The sequence below is a fragment of the Triturus cristatus genome, chromosome 2_2 (genome assembly GCF_964204655.1).
Source record: "Triturus cristatus chromosome 2_2, aTriCri1.1, whole genome shotgun sequence".
In the NCBI taxonomy this organism is placed as follows: domain Eukaryota; kingdom Metazoa; phylum Chordata; class Amphibia; order Caudata; family Salamandridae; genus Triturus; species Triturus cristatus.
The window spans coordinates 603602364-603617082 of NC_140582.1; the positions used below are offsets into that span (position 1 = coordinate 603602364).

The window sequence follows — 14719 nt, forward strand, 5'->3', positions numbered from 1 at the left end:
CTGCGATATGTAGGTATGACGACCAGGAAGGTGAAGCAAAGAATCTGCGAGCACCGGAGCAATATCCGGTGCAAAAGAAACACCACAAAACTGACTGACCACTTCCGACAGTTAAACCACAGTACTAATGATATGCATTGGACAATAATAGAACAACTCAAGCCTGGCAGGGATGTACACAGTGCACTTTTTGAAAAGGAGCAGCGCTGGATTTATCGTCTGGCCACCCATAAACAGGGAATGAACGATAACATCCCATGGGGATCAGTACTAAAGAGATAATCATTTTATATGCTGAGTAGTGACCTCAATCATCTGGGTCTATTAGTGACTAACCCTCCTCTGAAACGTGTGGGTAACAAATCGAAAGCATCAACATCGCCCCTCGATACTCACAAGTAAGATGCATGCTTCTGAATGGTCTATACTAGTGGCACACATCTGCATGGGCTACGACCCTTTCATCTCCGCAATCTTTACATAGCATTGTGACAGGGCCACATCACTATAGACCCCACCTTCTTGCTAGCACTTAGAAGCATTGATAACTCTGGGGTAGTGTGATTAAAGCTCGACCTGATATATATAAAAAAAAAATTTGAACGACATTTCTGCGAAGGGTCTGTAATAACACGCGACATGGCCTTTGCTTAGTCACCTTTTTTCTGTGTAAAGTTGACACACACGCTAAACTTTGTAATATACTAAATGCGTACCCTTACATTGTTCAAGGTGTACGCATGCGCCACAAGAATCTCTCCCGACTCCTCCACAGGGTTAGCGGTCCATACACCAGATCTGGTTGACGCCCGTGCATGGTGACGTCACCGAGTCCGGCTGTGTCCCACCCCGGTGGAAGAGTTTGGCATATCGGTATTTAAGTTTACACCGCCAACACGGCCCTGAGCTACGGGTCCTGATGACGGGCACTCCATAGGCTGAGCGGGCGTCTGACAGCTAAACAGTAAGTGTTGTGTGACGCTTTTGGGTAGTACGAGAGATCTCGTCTCTCTGAGAGACGGAGCCACATTGACCGCCGTTTTTTTGTCTCCACCTCCCAGCCATTGTAGTGTGTGTCAGCGTTCCCCAACAGGACGTATGCGATAATTCCACCCCAGCTCCCACGTAAGCTTGACATCCGTGGTTGTCTTATTTAATCATAGGTTTTCATGCACCCTTTCCACTTGGGCAATTATTTTGAGGAGTTTTATATATAGGACTACTAAGTCACCAAGACCACTTACTGTTGGCCTACTCTTTACATGCACTAGTTCACGTTGCATTTTTTGACGCCACACGATGGGTAGTTTTTGGGCTATTTAACTCGCCTAAATCCTAAATGTGAATTAGGTGTTGGCGGTTATTTAGCTTGTCACTAATTATGGAACATACTGAATCACTAGACGGTAGAAACATACAACAATAAGCATTGACATACTAATGTGTTATGTGTTATTGTGATGTCACTGTTATGTTTTGCTTTACAGATCGGTAGCGCATTCAGAAGTCCTGAAGGCGTGATTATTAGGAACCGTGAGTAGTTTGGTTCCTTTTTGGGCCATGGGTTAGGATGCGCCTTAGCGTGCGCATACTGCCATGGTCCACGGTCCTGAGGAAAGCGTCACTACTTGTCACAGAGGCTGAAACATGTCGACCTGATGTACAAAGAAAACGGATGTAACTGATACATTTAATCAGTTCCAATGTCCACCCTGCACCGTTTTTACTCTAATCATACTACCCTATTATAAAAATGTTTTAAGGAGTAGTATAGGCTATTTTGACACCACTCACTGCACTACCACTTGCACCCAACACTCAAAAATCCCACTCCGCTGTAATCAGGCGTTGTAGCACATCGGAGGGGCACTCGGCCTCTCTGGCATGATTAACACAGACACGAAGATCTTGAGCAAAATCCTAGCCAACAGATTATTAAAAGAAATAGAGCAAGTAGTACACATTGATCAATTTGGGTTTATGCCATGGAGAAGCATACTGTGCAACCTAAAATGCCTAATCCATATAATCCAAAGCCTTAAGGGAGAAGGGGACCAATATACCTAGGCAATACTGAATATTGAAAAGGGCTGAAGCCTATGGGCACTGGGCATACATATGGAAACTGGGTAAAGCTATTCAATACAATGCACACAGCTTGGAGATTCAGACCCTCAAAAAGAGAGCTTGACAGTGTTGTCCCATGAAACACAAATTATTTACCTTCAGTGACAATCTTTCTGGTGGATGAGCTATCTAACCCCAGATTCTTCACCTTGTGAATTTAACCATGTGCCAAATTGGATCCAGAATACTCAAAAAGCAGTTCTTCTTCACACTGGTAGGTGGTGCAGTGCGACTCCATGTCGACCCCATTCTACTCCGGATGTGATTATCTGAGACACATATAACACCACCCATGTTCTCTGATGTCAGTTTCTTTTGTATACTTATCTGCGCCTTCAGGCATGGATCCCACCAGCGAATTCGAAGTACTGTGTGCAAATTACCAAACTGGGACATTTTTAGATGGTAAGGAAACAATTCCACAGAAAGTGGAGGTGTGAGAGTGGCGAGTAATCTGCAGTTAGATAGGAGTATCTACATGAAACAGTTACTAAAGATAAGTAACTTGTTCTTTTAATGAATACTTCTGACTGTAGATTCTTCCCCTTGTGAATAAATACCACAACAGTATGTCCCAGGGTGGTGGGTCTATGGAAGGGCTCAGACTAAAGAGCCCTGCAGGAGGGACTTGGTCTAATGACCATACCAGTGGAATTGAATGGTAAGCCAGTACTGCTACATTAACATGTGCACTGACACCCACATAGCTCTCTGATAGATGTCCAGGAGAGGTGCACTATGTGCTAATGCATTAGTAGCAGCCTTAGCTGTGGTGGAATGAACCCTCAGACCGTGTAGAGGCTGCTTCTTAGCCAATGTGTAGCAAATCTTAATACAGAGGACTATCCATTGTGAGATGGTCCGCTTCTGCACCACCTTGCCCTTCTTTATCCCAGAGAATGCCACAAAGAGCTGATCCTCCAACCGATGTTCCTTGGTGTGATTGCTGTAAAAGCTGAGCGTTTTCTTGGGGTTCAAACAATAGTGTCTCTCTTCCTTTTTTTAAGGATGAGGTGGAGCAAAGAAGGTCATGGAATGGTGGCTTGTCTGACATGAAAAGGCGTCACCAACCTTGGTAGCAATGCAGCACCAGTTTGTCCAGAAAAAAAAGGTGGCCAAGGAGCCTGGAATGGGAGGACCTTAAGCTCAGTTACATGATGTCCTGGTGTTATTGCAATTATCCTGAATGGCTTAGGCCAAGGAAGGTGTGTACATCATCAGGGGACTGACAGCAAGATCTCACTAACCAGGTCCCAAAGTGTACGAATGTAACATCCAAGGAGGCAACTGGCATTGACTGACTGACCCCAAGGCAAGGCTGGGAAAGGAGAACCCTCTTTTGACAAACATTTCTATATGTTTGGACTCTCAGTGTCAGGAGAATTGGTGGAAAGGCATCAGAGTTGGCTGTTGACTCTGCTTGTGGACTCCTGCACCACCACACTTTCAGGAGCTGAATGCTGGGTTAATAAATGAGGGTCTTCAGGAGATGGTGAGGGCCAACCTGTCGGTTGACCGGAAAGCCAGATCATGGTTAAGCCCAAATGTTTCGTTGGTGTCTGTTCAGGCTGAAAAACCTCATCGAGGACCTTTGCTTTTCCCTCCATAGTGGGGAGGTGGAGGTTAAGGACTTCAGCAGCCTTCCTAATCACAGTGGCAAACGTTTCTTGTCCAAGGAGGGGAACCAGCCCAGCATTGGGTAAGGTATCCAACTCACTGGCCTCTTGTAGGTCTCAATTGTCTTCCTCCTAAGGTGGGGCAAACTCTTACTCGTCCCCTCCATTGCCATCTCCATTTGGGTGGCTCTGGTTGGATTATAAGCCAAAAAGCTGTTGTAGTGTCTGTGTGCAATTACGCAGGGATAGATTTGTGTCCGAAATTGAAGGATTGAGTATTGGCTTTGCCACAGGAGGATATGGGTGAGGCCTTGGTTGAGACAAATTCAGCTCTGAGTCAGGTGACACAATAGGTTGTTGCTCCACCTCTGGTGCCCACAGCAATGATGCAAGCATCATCATGCAAGGGACCAGTTCAGATTTTGGCACCAGACTAGTGTGGTAACCTGAATGGATGCATCTGTGCATCCGTGGGAACAGAAGGAGTACAAGAGTGAGCTGCAAGTGTGCCAAAGAAGCACAGCATGGCCATTCAAAAGGCTTTCACCTGCTACTATGTCAACAACTGACTGGGGAACTTGGATGTGCATCGGGACCAAAGTTAGAAATGTCTTTTCTGTGAAACAGGAGCAAGACATGGAGGTACGATTACATTTTGAACTTCTTATGTTTTTCTTCGACGACCCAAAGTCTTCAACCTAGAGGAAGATCTGCTGCAGAAACGACTTTGGTAGTGAGAGCAGGACCGCACTTTCAACATTGACCAGGAGTGGGACCTGCATGGAGTCTTGCTGCGTTTCACCACTTAGAACTTTAGTTTCATGGATGGCTTTCAGATTCATCTGGGTGCAATTGTTGAAGGCCCCAAACACTAAAAGCAAGAAGATCTATCACAGGAGTCCCTACAACATTTGAACACTGTAGTCTTAGGGAATGGCATGTTCCACTGCATACTGAAAACAAAATTAGGGACAAACTCTACAGAGAATGAAGAAAAATCGAACTGGAGCTCTGGGCCCCTGTCTGAAGGGATAGGATAAAGGAACTGAAATTAGGGTGCTTGGGTGGTGCTTATATGAAGCTCTGATCATCACTTCTGTAGCTGGTCAGAGTTGACGTGGAGTCACATGGTGCCACCTACCAGCGGGCAGGAACACCGCTTTTGAGCTTTCCATATCCAGTCTGACACATGCAGAAATTCATTATGTTTGGAATCTGCGGTTAGAAATATCCATCAGAAACCACTATTACTTGATATGGGAGATAATCATCTTCGCGAGTAGGCCTCCCACGGCAGCTCTGATTTCTTCTATCCAGGCATTCAAATATCACATGATAGTGATACCCAATATTTGCTGAATATGGGTAGGATCCAGTGGAATTGAAAAAGTATATACGATTCTGGGATACATTCCCACTGTCTATAGTGAACAGGATGCTTCTTGCTAAAAATGTTTTTCCTGCCTTGCTGTCTTTATGTGCTGCATGGATTTAATTCCCCAATCCTCTGAGGGGTAATCAAAGAACTGGACTAACTGCTGAGATCACAAGAGTGGGCAAGACGTCATAGCAGAGTCATGCTAGCCACTTTCAGGTTGTCATGGAGTTGAGGGGTGGAGCTTCTAAATATAGAGTTTTATTACAGCTTCTTGGCAGTAACACAGCTTTTCAGATATGTCCAGTGTATATTTGTGAAGGATAATTGCCGTGTACCATAGAGAAAAATACTCCTCCACTGTCATTTTTATTAGCCCCAGGCACACCTCCATTACATTGGCAACAGTGGCATGAAGTATCGAGGCTTACCTCAATGCCATTGATGGGGAAACATTTACTGCAAAGAAAAAAAAGGCTTATTGTTATGTAACTTAGGTGCTGAAGGCAGAAATATACTTAAAATTCTTCCTGCGGAAATTGTATTGGTGCACGTATGGGAGCACCACTGCAATATACAAGGAGGGCCCCCTATCCCCGGGGAACCACCTACCACTTTTGCTGAGGGGGCTCCCCGCACCGAGGGGGCGGCAGGGGCTTATGTTAGGCCACTGACAGCTTCAGCAGCTATGCATGCTACTATGGGAATGATTCCCAATCTCCTAAAATGGCTGCATGGGTGAGGCGCATGCATGGCGAATTGGTTTCTAAAGTCGGTGGGGTGCAGAAAGAGCAGCAGCATGCTTACCTGCTCAGCACAGAGAAAACTTAGCTGGGCAAAGAAAGTGAGGCTCGGAATCCTCCAGGCAGCCTCTGTGACTCTCCAAACAGCCTCCGCAACACCCCAGGTCACTCCGCGACTCTCCATGCAGTTTCTGTGACCTAGGAAAACGAGTGAGAAGTGAACCCTCCACTCAGGAAGACGCATGCTGGGTCCTGCGATGTTGCCACTCGTCGCCACTCAAAAGGCGGAATTCACTCATTTGCAGCAGGTACGTTTTATTGAACCAGCAACACCGAGACTGGGCAGAAAGTGCTGATCTCGGAACACTGTAGACTTTCCAATGCTTGCATTCCAATCTCCCTAGAACACTGACATTGTAATTCAAACAAAACACGACAGACCCAACAACATTCTGTACAATGGTTGGATGAGGATGACAGTTGGGAGAAGTGGCTATTGTAGAAGACACACAAGGTTGTACCACCGCAGAAGCTTTTGCTTTAGTGGAACATACCAGGGCACCTGCCATATGTGATATGGCAGGTGTGCAAAGGATGCATCAGGGTGGTTAAAGTCATCATGAAACACCCACCGTGTGTGGGCGGGATGTTGTTATTGTGTAACCACCACTTCAAACAGATCATGAAAGATGTCTCAATAACATGTTGACAGAAGTGTGAAGTGCTGGGATACCTGTTCCCATGGATCAGACTTGTCACATTTGCAGGAGGTCAGGACCTCTTTAGGTTTGGCACTGGCCACTTTTTGCAGAATGCACATAGCTCACAATTTTAGAGAGACAATGACCATGATGTTATCGCTGATGCAGCGTAGAAGTCTGTTGGCCAACAAAGGATGCTCAAGCAAGACATGGGTGGAGGCGTCGTAGTATTTCAATGAAGGTGGGTTGAAGACTGTGACAAACCATTTACAAAGCAAGAGTGGGATAGAGTGCGCTAGTTGGTTAAAAGAATATTCATTAAAGCACAATTGAAGTTGGTTCACTTCAACCATCTTTATATTACTTATTTGATGCCACTCAAGCTGAGCAACATCTACCCAAGAGAGACCTTCAAACAACTGTGGAGTCGGTAAGAGAAAGACCAGGTTTCTTACACATAACATGGTGGTGCCACCCGTGCAAACATACTGGTCAGAAGTGGTGAAGAAGCTGCAATGGGAAAGCTGAAACTAAGCACCAGAGACTTCATAAAATTATGCAAAAGCAGTGTCTGCTGGGGGCAGCTGTCTAACAAGAAAGGGGGCAAATGAGATGGAGATTTGTAGCTTTAGGGGCAGAGTTGGCTAACCGAAAGCTAGTTGGATACTGGGTGAGCCCAAGGCCACAGTAGCTTGATAGTTGGACCAGATGTTAGAAAGTAAGATGAAATGAAAAGCTTATGGAGGACCTGGTAGAAAGGGTGGCAATGCTCAAAAAATACCTCACAGACCTTCACCGGGCACTAGGCCTCAATGAGTTTTGGATGAATGAGTGAAATGGACTGTATGAAAATGTTGGTCAGCAGGGATCACAGGTGTTCCATAGGGGGTCAATGTAGTGTGAACGTGTAGGGCAAACGGACAAGCGGAGTTTTCAATTAAAAAGGATGCTATTGCATGTGTACGGCTTAGATAGAGTAAACATACATAATATAGTTGTTGGATATGATGGAGCAATGGCAAGTGTCACAGGCCCCAAAGTGTAGCAGCTTCCTTAATGTAAAGATGATATGGTACCCCAAGATGCTATAATAGATATGCATTCACTGACTACGAGTGTTGGCTTCATAATGACAGTTGTAGTTATTTGACTTGAACAGTATTTTATTAACACTAAAAATGCATAAAGAGATGTATAAAAAAATGATAGACCTGTACTTTTCTAACTGATGCCAGAAATGAATAGGTACCCAATCACCTCATCCTGCTACATGTTCTGTGGTGTCTAACGCAGTAGCTTCCTCTTTACTGAAAAGGGATTTCATTTTTTTTGAATGACACCACAGGAGCAAAGGTCACATGATGTCATTCCAGGTCACATTAGCATTATGCTAAGAAGTATTTTTTAGACTTGAGAAAATCTACCTCTTTTTGGTAATAGAATATTGGCAAGTATGTAACCAAGTCCTAAAAATGTGGGACATTAATTTGGCTTGCATTAAAAATTAAATACAGGTTGAACACAATGTGGGGAGATATTTTTCCAAGGTTGAGATTTTGACAGTCCTATTTTAGAAAAAAAATGTTTTAGCACTCCCAGTTAATCTGATGCCTGGCCATCTTGCAAACAAACCAATTGCATGCTGTTCCACCTGGTTTAAGATGCTAGCTCAGACACTGTCCTGACTACAACTTTTCTCTCAGCATCAGTTTTCTACAAGGGTGCCATCGCTGTTGGGCTTCATTTAATCAAACGTGTTCTCATTTTGATAATTCCCCGGCATTGCGCGTGTGTGTGAGTTACACCCAGTGGTGTCCTCAGGTGTACATTCATTAGGCAGTTTCCTGGGTGTAAACCTACTGTGTGGTAAATCCAGTAGGATGGGTGATTATGGTGGTTTTGAGTGGGACTAAAAAACTCAAGGGGTGTTCCATGTGGGTTGCAAGGTGTGGATTACACTTTGGAAATTTCGGTCTAAAATCCTGCATCCAAACAGTTATCAGTCAGATTAGGATAGTGTTTAAGATTTCTTCCCACCCTTCATTCATAGACAATGCTTTGAACAGTTTGGTTTCCGAAGCAAGACAAAGGTTCAGTGTTACCGGAAGTGCACCAAGTTCACTTCGAAACATTAACACATATGTTTATAAGTGCAATAAATATTAACTGAAAATGGAAATGTTAGTATAGCAAACCTTGTCTTGTGGCGAAATAATAATTACACAATTCCCACTGTTCCATTCAACTTCAATTCTCTTCAATCCAATTATTCTCAAATGTTCAGTAGGTAAAACAGAAAAAGTAAGATATAACTTGCTGGAAAATTCTTTACGGTTCAGAGTGCCTATTCCATTTGTTTCACATGACTGAAATCCACATAATTTCCCTGTATGCAAAGTACGAAAAAAATCTTAGCATTCTACGACAGCCGCACTTGAGTTAAGGTAATTAAACACAACGGCAGGACATCCATCTCTAGGCTGCAGCAGCCAGAGAATGCTCCGATTTCAACACTGTTCCGAGATTTACAGTGAAACGTGTGCACCCCGGGCTACAGATCACTTCTCTGCTGCTTATTCAAACCTGAACATACAACTATTTCCTCTTCAGCTGTTATCTTTAGCAATGCAACATGTAAATGATGGTGTCTGTCACTATGAAATAGTGGGTCACGCGCCTGCAGAAGAACTAAAGTAGTGTCATAACTCTTCTCAGGGGACATTCATGTTTAACATTTGTGCTAGGCTTTTGAATCCAGTCACGAGGCAATGGGCATACATTATAAAACATACGAGAGAATGGCGCGGTGGCGGCTTTTCGACAAGGTCACATTGTTACCATTAGACACTCACCTGCATAATTCGAGGTCGTCGTCAGACATGGCGTCATAGGTGGCCCGCGTGGTTTCACTGTCACTGGGGCCTGCGCTGCCAGGCGTCCCCTTGTGTACCACCGCCAGAGTCTCCATGCCAGGCCTGCCTTCTGCAAAGCTCTTCTCGATGAGGCCCTCCGCCCCACACTGGCAGGACTTTGGGTCAGGGTGGCGCATCTTTTCGCGGTTCCCCCTTCGCTTCCTGGATGGATTGATTGCCTCCTGAGAGGATGTTGACGACCCAGAAAGACAAGCCTCCTTGCACCTCGACAGCTTCCTTCTTCTGCGGCTTACACATGGTTTCTCCTGGAGGCGCTTCTGGCCTTGCGGCTGAGTGCCTTCTCCTGGGTCTTTTTGGCCCATTGGCTTCATTTCCATGGCGTTCCCGTTGCAGGGCGCGTCCTGACTGCGGCATGAGTGATGCCAGGTGACGCCTTTCCTGGGATCTCTCTTATTCTCCCTGTGTTGGCCTCGCGGCTTGGCCCAGTGGCCCTCATCAGAGGAGGAGTTTGACTCATTCCAGCTGGCACTTCGAGCTTCTCTTTGAAACCTGCAGCCTTTGTGTTTCCTTTGCTTCTCTGCATTGAGGTCACAGGTGTCACACGGCCCCTTTCTTCTCCTGACCCTTCGTTTCATCTGTTTCTTACAAGGCTCCCTATTAGCTGGGGTGACCACCATAGCAGGGGCCGTGTGTCCACCATCATCTTCTAACACAGCATGCAAGGGGGCGGATCTGGCCCACGTGACAGGCAGAGGCAGAGCATGGAAAATGGAAGAGAAAGCAATGAAATCAAGATGAAAATGAGCACACAAGAAGAAAGACCGCACAAACAACGAAGACGACGAAACCAAAAGTGTAAGATGCACAGGGGTCAGTCGAGGACACTGGTGGGAAATGTAAGTGCGAAGCAGGGTTTGCGAACACGATGGAGGGGTAAGACACACACGAGCATACCGCAGTCCAGCACGTACCTGCATATATCCTGCGCAGAAGGACAGACAGACGTCCTCGACTGGCTCTCCGGCGCAGTTCCTGTCGTGGGGCTGCTTGCCTGGGGAAACAAGTTGCATAGTTTGGCGTCTTTGTTCATTAAATACATCACTGACACTTTGCTGCTGTGCTTCATGATTACAGAGTCATTTACAGAACGAGCACAGTCACAACACGCAGGAAGTCTGGCTACAGAACGACTAAAATCTACACTTCCTGAGGAAGTTCAACCACTGTTGGACGACGCTGCTTTGCATGCGCCCTGTCACTGGTTTATAAATATGGCGCAACACTCCTCAGCCTGTGAAACGCTGGTGTGACTTCGGTACATATCATGTTTGTTGATTTATGGCTTCGGTTTCTTTTCGTGCAGTTTACGCTGGCGGACGTTATCAGTTACGACCTCTTCGCTGTATACTTTTGCAAAGGAGACCCTTTCGCCTGCAGAAATGGTATCTCCGTTTGAACAATGGCATTATTCCACGTCAGTTTTGCTCCTGTAAGTCATCTATGTGGTGGAGACCATCACATGCATCTTTCATTTCTCCCAGTAATCAGACTTGTGTCGCTCGTGCTGATGAGCTCACTTGCAGACCTCGGTTTTCGGGCAGTTTTAGGTGTCTTTAGGCAGGCCTATTACTTCTGATACATAGCATGTGCTGAGTGAGCTTTAGGCCAGTCCATTGCTCATGACTGAATGGCATAGTTCTGTTGTCAGTCTCAAACGCCTGCTCTTGATTCAATGGTTTTCTTCCCTGTTTTGGGGTTTGTCCCATCCAGGAGCTTAATTTGAGCCGGTGGTTTCCGGCTCAAATTATCTATGACAGGGTGGCGCTGTTTTTTAACTCAGAGATGAGCCAACAAGTGCTGTTTATTAATTCAATATACATTAAGAATGACTATTTCCTTCTGCCAAAGCCCTTCTTTTAACATTGAGGTCCTGAAATTGTCAGATTTGTCACACTTGTAGGAGTGTGACTTATTAATTATGCTGTTACTGTAATTGAGAGTGGCAATGGGCAGTGTAAGCGGAACTAGTCTGTTGATTAGAGCCCTGGAACTTTTTTTGTTGTTGTACAAATTAAGCACTGATGTTGATCTCACATTGTTCTGATGGATACGATTTGTCTTTCTATTGCTGTCTTCAGGGGACTCTTTTCATTTAAACTGAGCTGTCCATGTAAGTACATGTGTTTTTCTCTCCTTCCTTGTGTCTACACCCTCCCAACCACACTTTCTCTTTTTACTCACCTCCCCTCTCAATTTTAAATATTTTCTTATTTTTTTACAAGGGCCCCAGCAGCTGCTAAGTTATACCGGGCCACTTGCTTCCTTTTTTGTGCTGGCACAAACTTGTTTACTTTATTTTTTAAATTGTAATTTACTCTTCTATATGGCCGTCTGCCGTGTTTATAAGATACATTAAAAATAGCTGCTGTGCATCATGAGGCATGCAAAAGCATGCCTCATCGTGCATCGCTACGCATGCAGATGTATGCATCATGATAAGCATGTGCACAGGCGTCATGCCGCATGTTTGCACAGGCATCGTGATGCTCACATCTTGATGCATGTGTATCATTTGCAGGCTATCTAGGAGTGGATTTTCTTTCATGGAAACCGCAGTGCAAGATCGCCTGCCCTGCAAACGCATGTGTCATGCCACATGCGTTCACATGCGACTGACAATGGAAAAAGCATTGACAGAGCCAGTAGCTTGGGATTTTAGAGCCAAGAACTATCGGTTTTGCCAAGGCTTGTTTTGTATGTTGATTGAAGACTGAGCGTAGCAGTTACAAGCTATAGTAAACAGCAAATATTGATTTAATCTGCCTCAAAATGATGACAGACACAATCAATTTAAGAGGGTACATCTATTTGACGTACACTTTAAGCATCTCTCTGTAGGCGTGCATGAACCAACACGCTAGTGCGATAGCTGCCACCGTTCACAGTAAGAGAAACTGCTTCTAAACCCAACGCTGCCAAATGCTTGAAACTGATTTTTTTTTGTTGAGAAACACAACTAGTTGAAATTGAGTTATTAAGTATTTCGAAACTGCTTTAAAAAAAACAAAACGCTGCTAAATACCTGTATGATTGAATTGGAACTGCACTGAGTTTTAAATAATCGGCACTTATGGGAGAATAAACGCTGCTAATTACTGCCAATCAATTTAACTGCACTTTATTGTGTGTCATATTACACAAAATTACACACAACATTGCCTGTATTTGGGCAATCTTGCCGATCTGCACACGGGGACCTCCAGCGCTCTGTCGTTAGAATAGCGCTTGCTCGAGGGGACTAGCCAACTAGAAGACGCAATCTTGGTCTCCATCACGAACGCGCCCTGGCCTTCATTGTATAGAGTACCTTATATTATGAAGGTCTTACCCTATATAATGAAGGCCAGGGCATGGTCGTGACACTGGAGCGCCGAAGGAGCACCAAAGGCAATCCCATCGGCGCCCGTCCGCGCCCGAGCTGGACCAGGAACCCTGCCCCCAATCTGAAAGTAAGTTAATTTATACACCCCTACAACTGCGGGCTCTTAGGGGAACTATCAAGGAAGAGTGCCTTCACTCTATAGACCTCTATAATAAGGAATTGGAATGTAAGAGCTGTTCCTTCTGCCCCTCTCACACTCCTCTTCTTAGGAGGGTCAATGTGGTCACCACCTGCTTGTGCATGCATTTGATTAACTGCAAATCCCTTCCCGCCCACACATTCGAACTCTTCTGCTTCCTGGAGGAAAATAAACCTGATGTTGTTTTTATAATAGAAGCCTGGACCCATGCGAAAGCCAGACCAGATATTAGTCAAGCTCTGCCTCCAGGCTATCACACATGTCGAAGGGACAGACCTGAAAGAAAAGGTGGGGGTGGCAATTATTTTAAAAGATGGTTTCAAATGCTTCTTTGAATAGACACCCCTCCTGGATTGTTGAAGTACGGCATTTGCCATCTCCATGACTCCTGTATACACCTTCTCTGGGATAGTCCTCCATAGGCCCTGTGGCCTGTGTAGTCATTTCACCCAGGCCCTTGGAACTCAACAAGCAACATTTTACATTACTGGGTGAATTCAACATTCATTTGGAAGAATAAATATTAGAGAAGGGTTTAAGAGTTGCGATATGCGATGGCGCCCACTACGGTGTACGTAGGAGTCTAAAATTCAAATATCCAACGGTGCAAAAGGACTGGGGGAAACAAACCCTAAACCCCCTAAGTAGACCGAGGTCTATGACAATTGAACAAAGGATGCCTATGCACACATTAACAAGTGATACTTTATGAGTACAATCAGTAGTGGAGAGAACATAAATTCATAAAAACAGTCGATAATTCCAGTAGAACGTATCTTTCTTGTTTTAATATGGATCCGTTGCCCAGCCAACACGTGTTTCGTCAAGGGTATGAACCCACGACTTCTTCAGGGCTATCAGGCTAATGGAGAAAGAACAAATAATCTCTCCACCGGTTATAATTCCGTCCTGGCTGTACGGGAAATGGGTCAAATCATCAGGTGTTGCTTCCTGGTTAGTAATGGAAAGTAGCAACTGAGTATCATACAAGTCCTGTATGCTGAGAATATCAGACGCACCGCAAACGGGAATGTTCTTAGTATGTTTATTCACAATAGGATTGTTTGCAAACATTTTTTTCAGTTTCAAATTCCTAATAAATTTGAACAAATCTACTTTTGTTTTACACACATCCCCCCTATCTGTTGGGCAAAATCCTAAGCCCTTTTTGAGGAGGGAAATCATATCATCGGAGAGAGAGAGGGAAGATAAGTTGATAATATCTACCCCCATCTCTTGTGTCTTTGTTAATTCCTCTTGTCCCCTCACCTCAGGTTACTCCTGTAGTCGTTTGTGTCCTGCCCTCTTGCCTGTCCTAGTTTTTTGATGGGTTCTCCTACATTGGGCTGTGTTCTGTTGCCCCTCTTTATGCGTTGTACTTCCACTTGCAGCCCCAGCGTTGAAATAACTTAGATTCCCCTTTTTTATTGATCTTTACTTACATTTCTACGTTCATCATCATGAATCGAGATCAAGTATCACAAGAACTGTTTCAAAACTTGGCTAAAGGCGACACTGTGGCTGCAAGTGTTAAAAACACCAATCAGACTAGAAATGAAGGATTGAGGGACAAATTTATCAAACTAGAAAAACTAAAAAAGAATGAGAACAGCAAATGGTGGGATGGTATTACTCTAAGACAGTATCTGAGACTAGACAGAATACCTAGGGGGCTGCGTGCACAAATCTTCCCCACGTATGAA

General features: G+C 44.7%; 1 protein-coding gene across 2 annotated transcripts in view; it reads right to left on the reverse strand.

The window, feature by feature from the left end:
• MARCHF1 (membrane associated ring-CH-type finger 1) overlaps window positions 1-14719 on the reverse strand; it is a 1509818-nt gene that overhangs the window by 455381 nt on the left and 1039718 nt on the right. For both annotated transcript variants that reach the window (XM_085641780.1, XM_085641781.1), the window contains exons 3-4: window positions 10407-10486; window positions 9415-10167 (exon numbers count right to left, since the gene is read on the reverse strand). In XM_085641780.1, the coding sequence (XP_085497906.1) occupies window positions 9415-10167; window positions 10407-10486 (833 nt within the window). The remainder of the gene's footprint in view (window positions 1-9414; window positions 10168-10406; window positions 10487-14719) is intronic.